Genomic DNA, 14190 nt, shown 5'->3' with positions numbered 1-14190 from the left:
CATTGTCGATTGTGAACTTGGTTGTTTTTGTTGACATTTCTAGTATAGAGAAAGGGCGAATAGCGATATTAAAATATTTCTTCTAATTAATGTGCATGAAACCGTGCACCGGGCCACTAGTTATAAATAAAAAACAATACAGAAAATCACAGAAACATAAAACTGTTTCCTGGCGGGGGGGGGGGGGAAAAAAATCAATAAGTTGACAAACTTCTAGCAAGATTGAAAAAAAAAAACAGAGGACATAAAAAATACCAAAATCAGGAATGAAACAGAAGATATCAATACAGAATCTACATATATGAAAAGGATAATAAGGGAATGCTAGGAACCACTCTTCATACATTTATTTGACAACTTAGATGAAAAAGACCAACTGCTCAAAAAAACACTATCACAATTCACCCATATGACATAATTTGAATAGTCTTATAACTATTGAGGAAGTTAAATTTATAATTTAAAACACTCCAAATAGAAATCTCCAGTACCAGATGGTTTCACTACAAAATTCTACCAAAGATTTAAGAATTAATACAATTTATACACACCCTTTTCCAGAAAATGAAAGATAATACTTCTCAATTCATTTTATGAAGCTAGTATTACCATGAATGTGGATGCAAAAATTTTTAACAAATATTAGCAAATAGAACACAATACATAAAATATTAGCAAACAGAATTCAACAATACAGAAAAAGAATTATGCTCCATAACCAAGGGGAGTTTATTCATGAATCAAGGCTTGTTTAATATTTAAAAATCAATCAGTGCAGCCCTGGCCGGTTTGCTCAGTGGTTTGAGCGTCGGCCTACATACTGAAAGGCCGCAGGTTTGATTCCCATTCAAGGGCTTGATCCCCGGCCCTGTCAGGTGGGAGGCAACCAATCAATCTCTCTCTGTCTCTTTCTCTCTCTTCTCCCATTCCCCCATTCTTTCCACTCTTTCTGAGAATCAATGGAAAAAATGTCCTCCAGTGAGGATTTTAAAAAATCCCATTAGTGTAATCCACCACGTTAACAAGCTAAAGAAAACAAAAATCACATGATCATATCATTGATGCAGAAAAGGCTTTAACAAAATTTAACACCAATTCTCTATTCAGAGAAATAGAACTAGAGGGACACCTCCTTAATAAATAAAGAGCATCTTCAAAAAAACATAAATAAATATAAGCTAGCATTATATTCTTAATGGTAAAAGACTGAATGCCTTCTCCCTAAGATTGAGAATAAGGCGAGGATATCTGTTCTTATCATTCTTATTCAACCTAATACTGGAAGTTCTAGCCAGGGCAATAAGACTAAAAAGAAAATAAAAGACGTATGGATCATAAGTAAATAAATAAGATTCTATTTGCAGGTGACATAATTGTCTTAATCAAAAATTCCAAGGAATCTAACAGATAAACTCCTAGAACTAGTAAGTAAATTCAACAAGGTTGCAGTATACAAGACAAAAATCAATTGTACTTCTTTATACTATCAATGAACATGTGGACACAGATAATAAATTTACAGTAACATTTACAATCACTCCAAAAAAATGAAATACTTAACATGTAAACTTAACAAAACAAACAGGACCTGTATACTAAAAAGTATAAAACACTGATTTAAAAAAAGATCAAAGATAATATAAATAAATAAATAGAGGCACAGCAAGACATGGGTGCAAAACTCAAGGAAAGATGTCAATTCCCCCCTAACTGATAAGGTTAATATCATTTCTATAAAAATCACAGCAATATTTTTTAGAGATATAGATAAGTTTATTCTAAATTTTATATAGAAAGGCAAAGGAACTATATAAAAACAATTGTGAAAAAGAAGTTAAAATGGAGGAATCAGTCTACCTAACTTTGAGACTTTTTGCACAGCTATAGAAATTAATATTGTGTAGTATTGATAGAGTGATAAATATGCGGATCAGAATATAGAACCCAGAAACAGGTCCAAGCAAATATGCTCAACTGGTTTTTTTTAAATATATTTTTATTGATTTCAGAGAGGAAGGGGGAGGGAGAAAGAGAGAAACATCAATGATGAGAGAGAACCATTGATCAACTGCCTCCTGCATGCCCCACACTGGGGATCAAGCCTGCAACCTGGACATATACCGTGACTGGGAATCGAACCACGCCAGCTGGGCTCAACTGATGTTTTTAAAATATGTTTTTACTGACTTAGAGAGAGAGAGGAAAGGAGAGGGATAGAGAGAAAGAAACACTGATGAGAGAGAACCATCAATAGGCTGTCTCCTGCATGCCCTTTCTGGGGGATCAAGCCTGCAACCCAGGCATGTGCCCTGACCGGGAATCAAAGTGGTGACCTCTTGATGCATGGAACAACGCTCAACTGAGCCACACCAGCCAGGCTATGCGCAACTGATTTTTGTTAAAGGTGCTAAAGTGATTCAATGACGGGAAAATAAATGGTACTGGAGTAATTGGACATGCATAAACAACAACCAAAATGATCTCAATACGTCTTAAACATGTTAAAGAAATTAAAAATAAATCATAGACTTAAATGTAAAATATAAAATTATAAAACTTTTAGAAAGAAAATTATAGAAAAATCTTCAGAATCTAGGGTTAGGCAGACGGAGTTCTTAATAATCTTAAACAATCTATAAAAGGAAAAATTGATAATAGAATGTGGGAACACTCGCTCCTCAAACCCACACGTACTTCTGAATCCTGCTCACAGCACCAAGTGTCAGAGTAAGTTCCTCCTTGAACCCTGCTTGCTGTCCCCTTGTTGGAAGCACAGGTCCTTCCTCCTGCCAACTAGGCCAATTGTTGGAACTCAGTTCCTTTATCTTGCCCTACTACACCAACTGTTGGAGTACAGGTCCTTCATCCCTCCTCACTACGCCAACTATCGGGTCTGAGCCCCTCTGCCAGGGACTGGATGGGATGCCAAGCGTTCGGTGACAGAGAGGCCACGAGAAGTTGTAGGTATATAAGAGAGTCTTTATTGTAGAAGCCAGTGGCCAACTAGTGATTGCTAACAAGGAGCCACTAGACAAAACAGTTCTTCAAAGCAAATTACATACAGCGGTTAGCCACGCACCAGTTAGGTAACAATACATCTTTCCTACATAGTAGCCTCCAACATAGGAGCTATACAAGAGCCATCCTTAAAGCTATAACCTCTCTAAGCAGCAGCACCAGCTGATCAGTAATACATCTTCCCTAGAATGCAGTCCCGTACTGACTGGTCAGTAACAACGTCATACTACTTACAAAAGAGGCTTCTTTCCAAAGAGTGACATCAGTCTTTTGGGTTATAGAAGGGCACACTTACTTGCACAGCGAACATACAGATTACTGTGGCCTTGCTCTTGCACCTGTGTGTAGTCCTTGGACACCCTGATTAAGATTCCAAACCTCAGAGTGGCCTTGAGCATCTGGCTAACTCTGAATAGGGCCACCCACACAGAACTTCATCAAAGTTAAAAAATGTTTACCTTGCACAAAGATCCTGTTAAGAAGGTGGAAAGAGAAGCTACAGAATAGAAAAAATATTTGACAAAGGCTTATATAAACTCAATAGTAAAAATAATCTAATTAGTTAATTGGCAAAAGAGTGAAGAAGAGTGAAGTTATCTAAGAGTCTATTCATATGGAAAGCAAGTAGAGGAAAAGATGTTCAACATCATTAGCCATTAGGGAAACTCAAATTTATACCACAAGTTATCTTTGAACTAGTTCTTTTCCCAGGCTGGAATGTTCTAGCCCCTGATTCAGCTTCACTGAGGTCTTTGTTTGAAAGACATCTCCCCCATATACTTTTTCACCACCCCAAATCCCTAGTCACTCTTGGTTCCCTTAATTTTTATCTGCTTCATCGCACTTATCCCTGGCTGACATAATATATATCTGTTTGTTGTCTGTCTCCCCCATTAGAACAAGTTTCATGAAAGCAAAGATCTTGTCTTCATCAAGTGTCTGGCACAGAGCAATCAATAAATATATTTTTTGTTGTGGGTTTTGTTTGTTTGTTTGTTTAATCCTCACCCAAGGATATTTTTTCATTGATTTTTAGAGAGAGGAAAAGACAGAGAGAAATATCGATATGAGAGAAACACATCGATTGGTTGCCTCCTGCACATGCCCCAACTAGGGACCAGGCTGGGGAGAAGCCTGCCACCGAGATACGTGTCCTTAAGCAGAATCAAACCCAGGATTCTTTGGTCTGCAGACCGAGGCTCTATCCACTGAGCTAAACTGGCTAGGGCTATATTTTGGATAAATTACAACACACATTTACATGCTCAAAGGGTTTACTTTCATATTCCTACCCATGACATTTTACCCAAATAGACTTCCAGGATTTCAGACCTCCCCTGCCTTGGGCCCCCAAAATGCCTTCTTTTAATGCTAAAACCATAGCCTTGCTCTTAGTTCTTCCTTTGTACTCCTTCCAGTTCTGCTAGGACACCTACCAGCACTCTGTTGATCCCAGCTACCCCACCACCAGTCATTATCCCACACTGTTATTAGAAGGCAGAGTAAAAGGACAGAAAAGGGCCCTCAGGCAAGAACACCAGCAGGTGTCAGAAGAGAGAACTGTAGTCAGAGCTGTGGGACAATCCTGGTGTGCTGTTCAATACCCTCTGGTCTATACAACATAAGACTCAGAAGCACCCCAATAAAGGTTGTGGGTGATTAACCCAATAGGAGTTAAATTTTTGGACTTGTTGACTTTTGCTTGGCAATGAACATCAATCTAATTAGGAACTTGTCACTCAAGTGTAATAAGTCTTTCCATTTTTTCTTTTCCATTTAGCTAACTTCAGAGGGCTCTTGGCTTTGTTTAAAGGAGCCATAGTTTCCATTTAAATTATGTATCCCAAAGCCACAATGACCCAGAGTTCAGTCTTCTTACAACACAGACCACAAACCATTTAAAATGTTTCAATGTGAAAAAGATTCTGGGGGTGGCCTGCACATTCTCTAACACCATAACTGAGTTGCAATACATGAGAAATTATAGTACAAGAATTTCTACCTTCAAACCTTCTTTTCTCAATATGCATTTCAATGTTTTTGAACACAATTGACTATTAAACATAATTCTTTATTAAGAAACATAACTTAAATGTCTCTGGCATATTGAATTATTTAACTACTCCTAGTGAACACTTATCCCCTCATTTTTAGAAAAGAACTCTGCTTTACTTCTCCCCCACAAATTACTCATTAATTCTGTTTTCTAACCCTGTAACTGAGACCAGATGATCTTTAGACTGCCTCAAAAAAGTTAAATATAACAGCTGTATGCTGAGAAGAGGTAGGCCTTTCTTCTACTTAATTTGTAATTTTTACCTAAAAAGTAAAAAAAAAAAAAAAAAAAAAGCCCTGGCTGTTTTAGCTCAGTGGATAGAGCGTCGGCCTGCGGACTGAAGGGTCCCAGGTTCGATTCCGATCAAGGGCATGTACCTTGGTTGCAGGCACATCCCCAGTAAGAGGTGTGCAGGAGGCAGCTGATCGATGTTTCTCTCATCGATGTTTCTGACTCTCTATCCCTCTCCCTTCCTCTTTGTAAAAAATCAATAAAATATATTTTTTTAAAAAAAGAACGATCTAGGCAGAAGGAACAGCAAGAGTAAGTGTCCTGTGGCAGGCAGTGAGTGCCCTATTAGGAGAAAAGAAAGCCACTAGGTTCGAAAGAAGACAGAAAGGAAGAGAATAAGAGATGAGGTCAGAGAGGAATCTGAAAGTTGCTGACACACTGTCTTATAGGCTATGGGAGGAGAAGTGGGCCCTGCACAGAACAGAACCAGTAGCACCAGGGGTGCAGGTTTAGGCCAGAGCCAGGGACACCAAACACAGACATAGTAAATACAGGCAGAGAATCAGGCTAAGGGTACCTAAGGAACTGAAAGAGCAATCGTTTACGGAGAATGGAGATGGGGCAGAGAATGAAACCCACTTAAACAGAAGGAAGCCCCAGCTGGTTTCGCTCAGTGGATAGAGTGTCGGCCTGCGGACTGAAGGGTCTCAGGTTCAATTCCGGTCAAGGGCACATGCCTGAGTTACGGGCTCAATCCCCAGTAGGGATAATGCATTTAAGTTATCAATTTCTCATTTGCATTGGCAGTACCTTCAATGGCTATAATTACAAACAGCCTTCTGTAAGATATTAAAAATAATATTTTTAATCTAACTTAGAGAGAGGAAGGAAGGAAGAGAGAGGCAAACATCAATGTGAGAGAGAAACATCATCGGTTGCCTCCAGCATGCACCCCGATTGGGGATCGAACCCACAACCTGGGCATGTGCCCTGACCAGGAATCAAACTCACCACCTTCTGGTGTATGGAATGATACTCCAACCAACTGAGCCACACTGGCCAGGGCAGAAATAAATTTTTATTATCAAGGTTGATGTCACAGATAGAGATTTGCTTTTTAAACATTATTCCATTGCAGGAACATTATTTATTGCCAAGCACCCATCTGTTTTGCATTTTAGTACTAACTTTTTATCCTCACATTCATTTCACTGAGAAGTTTCCAGGGGTGGTGTTGGAAGCAGTAGCAGTGGTTGTTATTTTGATAGAAGTACATTATATGCTAGGAAAGCTGAATTTATTTCAATTTCTCTTTTGCAAAGCAATTAATCAGTGCAATCCCCTCAGTTTCCAAGCAATTGCAAAAATAAAAATTGTAAAAACTACCATTTTCTCTCAGTTATTGCTTTTTTCCTAACTTATTATTTTATTTATTTGAGTAGCTAGCATACAATATTATATTGGTTTGAGGTGTGCAACAGTGATTTGACATTTATATATATTAAGATGGGATCACCACACTAAATCTAGTCACTATCTGTTCACCATGCAAAGTTATCACAATATTATTGATTATATTCCCCTTCATCTTTTTCATCCATGCCCTAACTGCGTGCGCCCCCCCCCACCCCCACCCCCGCCCCCAGCAACTATCCATTTGCTCTGTTTTAGACCTTTATTTGCTTATAATTTTTTCACCATCCATCTCTTTATCTTCTGCAACCTGACTTCTGGTCTATTTCACCAACCTGCTCTCATTAAAGCTTTCTTTTTTATTCAGATCTTTCTAGTGTGGGGTCCAACCCCAGCAGGTCCTGCAGCGACTGTGTCAAGCAGCAAGGATGGACCGGCTTCCGGCATTCTAGAACCCATTACCACCTTTCACATTTATGAACACACTCTCAAACTTGGGTGGCACTTAAAGCACATATTCCATGACAACACTCACTCAGAATCTGAGAGAAAAAGGCACCCGCTGTAAATGAAGAGCTAGAGGGGAAAATGTATATGAAAGAATTTAGCTGTAAGTGCTCAGAGGCAGAGCTGAGTCATAAATGGAGCACAGTTAGGAAGAATTTTTATTTTAAATCCAAGAGCCTTATAAGTCATCTAGGCCAATGCCTTCATTTTATAGATGAAATAATGAGGTATAGAAAATGTGTCAGTTAGGATGCCTTTGGTTACAAAGTAATAGAAAACAGCAACTCAATTTGGCTTAAACAATAAGTAACTATACTACACTAGAGGCCTGGTGCACAAAATTCATGCATTCGGGGGGGTGGGGGGTGTCCCTCAGCCTGGCCTGTGCCCTCTCGCAGTCCAGGAGCCTTGGGGGATGTCCGCCTGCCAGCTTAGGCCCGCTCCTGGGGATTAGGCCTCAGCTAGCAGACGGACATCCCTCTTGCAGTCCAGGACCCCTCGCTCCTTACCACCCACTTACTCACTGCTCCTTACCGCTCAGTTCGCTGCTCCTTAGCGCTGCCGCGGAGGTGGGAGAGGCTCCTGCCACTGGCGTGGAACGTTGTAGTCTGCAGCTGGGCTTCTGACTGAGCGGCACTCCCCCTGTGGGAGCTCACTGACCACCAGGGGGCAGCTCCTGCATTGAGCATCTGCCCCACATAAGGATATGCTGATTAGCCAATGGGAATGGTAGCGGTTGTACGCTAATTACCATGTTTCTCTTTTATTAGTGTAGATGATAATGGTCCAGACACAGTAACTCCATTGCTGCTCTTCTCTGTGGCTCCCATGGCCACTCCACCTTCCAAGTGTTAGTTTCAACTTCTGGATGTGAGCAAGTTTGCCTAGCATTTTCAGGATTTACATCAGAGTCCTGGCCATTGAGGGAGGAGGATAAGGGAAAGGGGAAAGTGTGTCTTTTGTTTGAGTCTCTTTTCAGAAGCAAAGAAATCTGACCAAGAAGACTCACTTGTTACCTCCCCATTTCTAAAACAATCACTGTCAAGGGAAATGGGATTTCAAGACTGGTTTAGTTTAAGCTTGTGACTAAGCTTGGGGCAGAATGAGGACTGAAGAGTTAAAGTTATTTAATAGGCCATAAACAAAATGTTACTCGTAGATCTAAGCTATATCTTGATTCTTACAGTTGTTTCACCACACTTCTCAGAATTTTACTTGCTTTTCCTGTTCATTAACAATGGATTCTACTCTTCTCTTTGCAAACTTCTCTGGGAAGTCACATGTTCTCTTTGTAATTATGTTAGGGATGTTGTGAGAATTAAATAAACCTATATATATAAAAGGCTAATATGCAAAGTGTCCCCTCAGGAGTTCAACCAGGAGAACGGGAATTTGATTGCTCACTATGACATGCGCTGACCACCAGGGGACGGTGCAGAACATGGCAGGCAACCAGTGGCAGCAGCGGGGCACTGAGGGAGTGAGAGAAGGAGGCAGGGAGGCGGGGAACCTGATTGGCCCTGATCACCGGCCAGGCCTAGGGACCCTACCTGTGCATGAATTTTGTGCACTGGGCCTCTAGTTACTATATATAAAGTGATCAGAACAATGCCTGTTACACAATAAGTACTCTATAAGTGGTATTTTTATTAAGGGGCATCTACTGGTTTTAGCTGCCCAGCATCCCTTCCCCTTCTTTTGTCAAATGTTTCAGTTTACCTTTGAAGAACTTCCCCTCACCAAGCCATACAATCTTTTTTTTTTATTTTTTACAGAAAGGAAGGGAGAGGGATAGAGAGTTAGAAACATCAATGAGAGAGAAACATTGATCAGCGATGTTGCTTACTGACTCTTTGCCTCAGTTTTCTTTCCTTTAAAATGGGGGAGTAAAAACAACTACCTCAACTGGTTTACTGTAAAACTTAAATGATTTCCCAAATGTAAAATGCCTGGAAGTGTTCTTGGCACATAGTCAGTCCTAAAAAAATGTTAATATTGCTGATGACAATGGTGGTCCAACGAGGTTATCTTTCTTCCTCACAACCCCTGTCTTGTTTCCATACCTATGCTCACCCTGACCCTCTCACCTTTTTAAATCCTTTAAGACATTGTTTCAAGCACCACAACTTCCACATTGATCTACATTAACCCTATACTTTGTTTGTAGGAAGTACATAATCTATAGCAGCTCTATTAGTCTCGATTTACATTATTTTTAATTGTACCTATATGTAAATCATGACTACCCCAACAAAAAAAGTGTTCCTGGAGGTCAAAATTTTATTTCATATTCTTTTATGTTCTTCATAGTCCCTAGTCCAGAGTGAGGCTCAGCAAGTCCTTAGCAATTCACTTCTGAATGGCCCTTTGAACAGCTAAGTGTACGTGCTGCTGAAGTTAGCACATGGCCCATTTTTTTACTGTTGTATAAGCTTACAAAAGATAGGCTACAGAACTTTCCGTTTTCTTCCCACAGTGGATCATACATACTCATCATCCAATTTTACTAATCTACAAAAAAGTTGAAAACTTCAGGAGCTGAAAATTAATTCCAAATATGATAAGAAATTCCAAATGTATCCTTTAAGGTTGATATTTGAATCTATGGTGTTGAAAGGTTTTGTTTTGTATAAAAACTAAAAACATAGCCTTAACTGGTTTGGCTCAGTGGATAGAACGTTGGCCTGCGGACTGAAAAGTCCCAGGTTCGATTCCGGTCAAGGGCATGTACCTTGGTTGTGGCACATTTCCAGTAGGAGGTGTGTAGGAGGCAGCTGATTGATGTTTCTCTCTCATCGATGTTTCTAACTCTCTATCCCTCTCCCTTCCTCTCTGTAAAAAATCAATAAAAACATGAAGATAAGGGGAACAGATACTCAGACACTTCCCCCCTTCTGATGCATTTTTTCCTCATAGAATTGTTGATGAAGGACAAAGTAGAAAAGGTAACTATTGTATCTTTTCATTGTCCTGTTTCTGAAAAAAATGTTCTTTTATTTTTGAAACTCTGCATAACATAAAGTACACCATCTTTGTTCTCTAATTTTTCTAAGCATGTGAAAAATATACACAGAAATAAAAACTGTTCCCATTAATGCCCAGAGCATACTATTTACATATATACAATAGCACTGTTTCATAACTATGTGGGCAGTTTTTTAATCATGTGGAAAAGTCAACTGAGAAAGAGAAATGGAAAAAGCCTAGACTCAATTCCATGTGGCTTATTGTTGTTTATTGGATATGGTTATTCTGGTTAGAAAAAAAAAATGTGGGTTTTTTAAATGCTACCCAGAATAAATTTTTCAACCAGACTAACTCTTCATTGTTTTTCTCTCTACAGAACATTCTAGGAGAGAAAGAAAAGGGAAGAGAGTAAGAGGAGAGGGGGGAAAAATCTACTTATCCTACTTGGATTGTGCAAGACAGCCTGGTGCAACCATATTCTGATTCTCCTCTTCATTCTGAAGTGCAGTGAGTTCTACCATGTTAACCATCACATCATTGGTGTGGCCGGGGAGCTGGGGAAGCACTGAAATGATCTTCTCTACCAAGTTGTCTCCATGATGTCCAACGGCTCCTGTTTAAGCAGACAGAAAATATGAACTCACAAAATGGGAGGAAAAAGAAGCTGAATTAACATTTTGATGACATGATGGGTATCAATAAATACTGAATGGATAAATAATCAGCATATAGTCAGCCAGGTAAATGGTGTCATAGGATGATACTATATTGAAATTTGAGAGCCAAATTTTACTGATGAAGATCATAAGAAGGGCTTGCAGACCTGACAAGGAATAGCAGATCTCCCTCTGCTAGGTCCATATCTTCATAATGGCAACTGTTTATCTAATTCACCCTATATTCACCATACCTGGCAGGCAACTTGGCAGCTAGTAGGTTCTCACTAATATTTGCTAGATAAAGGAAAGAATAAATAAATAAATGAATTTACAATGATAGAGGTATTTATAGAGTGCTTCCTGTGTACCAGGGACTGTTCTAGGTGCTTTACATGTATTAACTCTTCTAATACCAAATGACTAAATGAATCAAATTAAAATTCAAGGCCAATGACACAGTTTAGTACTTTTCCCATGAAACCAAGTTATCTTTCCAAAAGCCATTGTTGCTTGAAAGACCTCACTCCAAGGATGGGTGGGACTTGGAACATTTACTTGTTTTACCCACTTTAAGCCAATTAACATTTGCTTCCTAATGTCTCTCTCTCCTCTATCTCTATCTTTATCTCTGTCTTTCTATTGTTTTTTGCCAGGTCATATTATTTGGACAGAAAAACTACATAGAAAAGACCAAATCAAGAATTCAAGAAATCATCTTCATTACCATCATCATCTTTATCACAATAGCTAACATTTATTGAGAGCTTATGATGTATGAGGTATTAAACTTCATACTACATCTATTACGTCCCTCTATTATCCAATTAATTCTTACAACTCTAATAGGTAGGTGTTAATACAGTGGGGCCTTGACTTACGAGTGTCCCGACTAACGAGTTTGCCGATATTTTGCTTTGAGTTGCAAGCTAAAATTCGGGTTATGAGCCAGCTTCAGATACTCCACCGCTAGTTGGCGCAGCGAACGTCACAGTGAACGCCACAACATCAGCCCAGCATCATGTGTCTCACTCCTTCACTTTAATGATTTGACATACGAGTAATTTGAGTTACGAGCTCCGTCACAGAACGAATTAAACTCATAAGTCAAGGCCCCACTGTATGCTCATTTACAGAGTAGAAGATTCAGTTTAAGTAACTTGCTCAAGCTTACACAACTTTTAATATATATTTTTTATTGATTTCAGAGAGGAAGGGAGAGGGAGAGATAGAAACATCAATGATGAGAGGGAATCATTGATCGGCTGCCTCCTGCATGCCCCTGACTGGGGATCAAGCCCGAAACCCAGGCATGTGCCCTGACCATGCCCTGACCGAAATCGAACCATGACCTCCTGGTTCATAGGTCGACACTCTAACACTGAGCCACGCAGGCCCGGCAAGCTTGCACAGCTTTTAAATTACCAAGCAAAAATTCAAATTCAGGAAGCAGATAACTCCAAAAACTATACTCTTCTTAAAAAATAATAATCAGGCTTATAAAAGTGACTTAAGACAGAGCCAGCATGAGTGCTTCTATGGCAGTGGTTCTCAACCTTGGCTGCACATTAGAATCACCTGGGAATCTTTTTAAAATCCTGATTTCTGGGCCTCATCATTAGTAACAAAGAAACAGAATTTCCGGAGGATGAGGCCCAGAAATCAGGATTTTAAAAAGACTCCCAGGTGATTCTAATGTGCAGCCAAGATTGAGAACCACTGCTCTAGAGAGACTATAAACTCTGTGAGATCAGAGACTGTGTCCATCTAGTCCATCTTTGTATCCTCAACTTGAAAAACAGCAGGAGGTCGATAAAATATATGCTGAACCAGTGAAAGTCCCAGAACCTTGGGGAGTGCTTATGAAGACCTGCACAACAATCCCATTTACCTGTGAGATCCAGGGTTCTGTCCACAAAGACCACGGAGGCCCTGCCCGTAGAAGTCTTCCTCCTGTTCTTGGCAGGAGCATAATTGGCCAGATCTGCAGCTATGATCCGACTGAAGGAGCCTACAGCAAAACATTCCTCCCGCACTCCTAAATGCTCGCACAGAGAACTGAGGCCCGACACTAGGCACCTGATCTGCAATAGCAGCTCAGGGGGCAGGGCAGTGGCGTCCACCTCACCCAGGCTCCCCAGCCTCCTCTTGTCCGGTCGGGCACTATTAAGAAGATGCACATCCTGAGGTAGCAGTGGGAAAAGGGAAGCAAAGGCCGGAGTCAAGGCAAGGCAGGGAGCAGCAGGGGCTAGCAACAGCGGGATGTGCAGCACCTGGGCGGTGTAGTTCATGTTGCCCATCCACTCGCACAGCTTCTCCTCCAGTTGCTCGAATACTGGCTGCTGCCCCTCCAGCTCAGCCGCTGCGGCCGCGGGCACGTGATTAGCCGTGAGGTGCACCGCGTGGTCCACGGCAGTGACCACCACACAATACTGGAAGTGACTGCGGCAGATGATGTTCCGTAGAGTCTCCACGGTTCGGCCTTTCAGGAGGCCGCTCAGCACAAACACCGCCTTGGGCTGTTTAGCTCCGCCGCCCACTGCTTCGGGCTCGAACTCCCGCAGGTGGCACGCAGGACCCCCCACCGCCTCCAGGAGCCGGGTGGTTCCGCAGCCCCAGTGCAGGCTCTCGGCGCAGGCGGCGTCCAGGTAGACCAGGGCCCGTTTCACTTTGGCCAGCACCTGCTCCCAACCCTGCTGGGTAAAGGACTGTACGCCCGGGGCGCTCATCGTTGGGGATTCGCACACTCAGGGACTAAAACTTTCCTCAGAACTCACAGCTTCCGGGAATTGGGCTCTTTGAGACTTTGACAGGCAACTCGGTACACGCGGGGCCGCGTCCTACTCGTCCAGAGGCTGCGCACGGTGATGACGTCGCAGGACGTGATTGGCAGGTCCGGAGACCCGCTCCTGTAAGAAGGCTGCGGGCTGGGAAGAGGTGGGCGGGGCTGGGGGGAGGTGGGCGGGGCTGGGGGGAGGTGGGCGGGGCTCCGGGGCTCAGGGATTCCTGGAAAGTTGAGGGAGAGGAGGAAGCTGCCTAGGAATAGCTGAACTACGTTCTTTTCTTCTCCCTGTCTGCTCAGATGACCTTTCCCGGCCCCTGAGAATCCAAAGTTTGATACTTCCTTAGAGATGAGCACATCTCTTTAAAAGTACAGCCCCTTTCTCCACCTAAACTCAAAGCAGCCGCCCTGCTGGAGTGGCTCAGTGGGTGAGCTGCGACCTATGAACCTGGAGGTTCCAGGTTGGATTACCTGTCAGGGCACATGCCCGGGGTGAGGGCTTGATCCCCAGTGTGAGGTGTGCAAGAGGCAGCTGATTTTCCCTCATCATTGATGTTTCT

At 41.7% G+C, this 14190-nt stretch overlaps 1 protein-coding gene across 2 annotated transcripts in view; it reads right to left on the bottom strand.

Annotated features, from left to right (window-relative positions):
- SCFD2 (sec1 family domain containing 2) overlaps nucleotides 1-13680 on the bottom strand; it is a 315517-nt gene extending 301837 nt beyond the window's left edge. For both annotated transcript variants that reach the window (XM_023758303.1, XM_006093976.3), the window contains exons 1-2: nucleotides 12740-13680; nucleotides 10637-10805 (exon numbers count right to left, since the gene is read on the bottom strand). In XM_023758303.1, the coding sequence (XP_023614071.1) occupies nucleotides 10637-10805; nucleotides 12740-13577 (1007 nt within the window). In that variant the 5' untranslated portion in view covers nucleotides 13578-13680. The remainder of the gene's footprint in view (nucleotides 1-10636; nucleotides 10806-12739) is intronic.
- Nucleotides 13681-14190: the final 510 nt, after the last annotated feature.

Source organism: Myotis lucifugus, unplaced genomic scaffold, assembly GCF_000147115.1.
Source record: "Myotis lucifugus unplaced genomic scaffold, Myoluc2.0 scaffold_127, whole genome shotgun sequence".
Taxonomy (NCBI): Eukaryota; Metazoa; Chordata; class Mammalia; order Chiroptera; family Vespertilionidae; genus Myotis; species Myotis lucifugus.
This window is presented reverse-complemented; position numbering and strand designations above follow the sequence as displayed.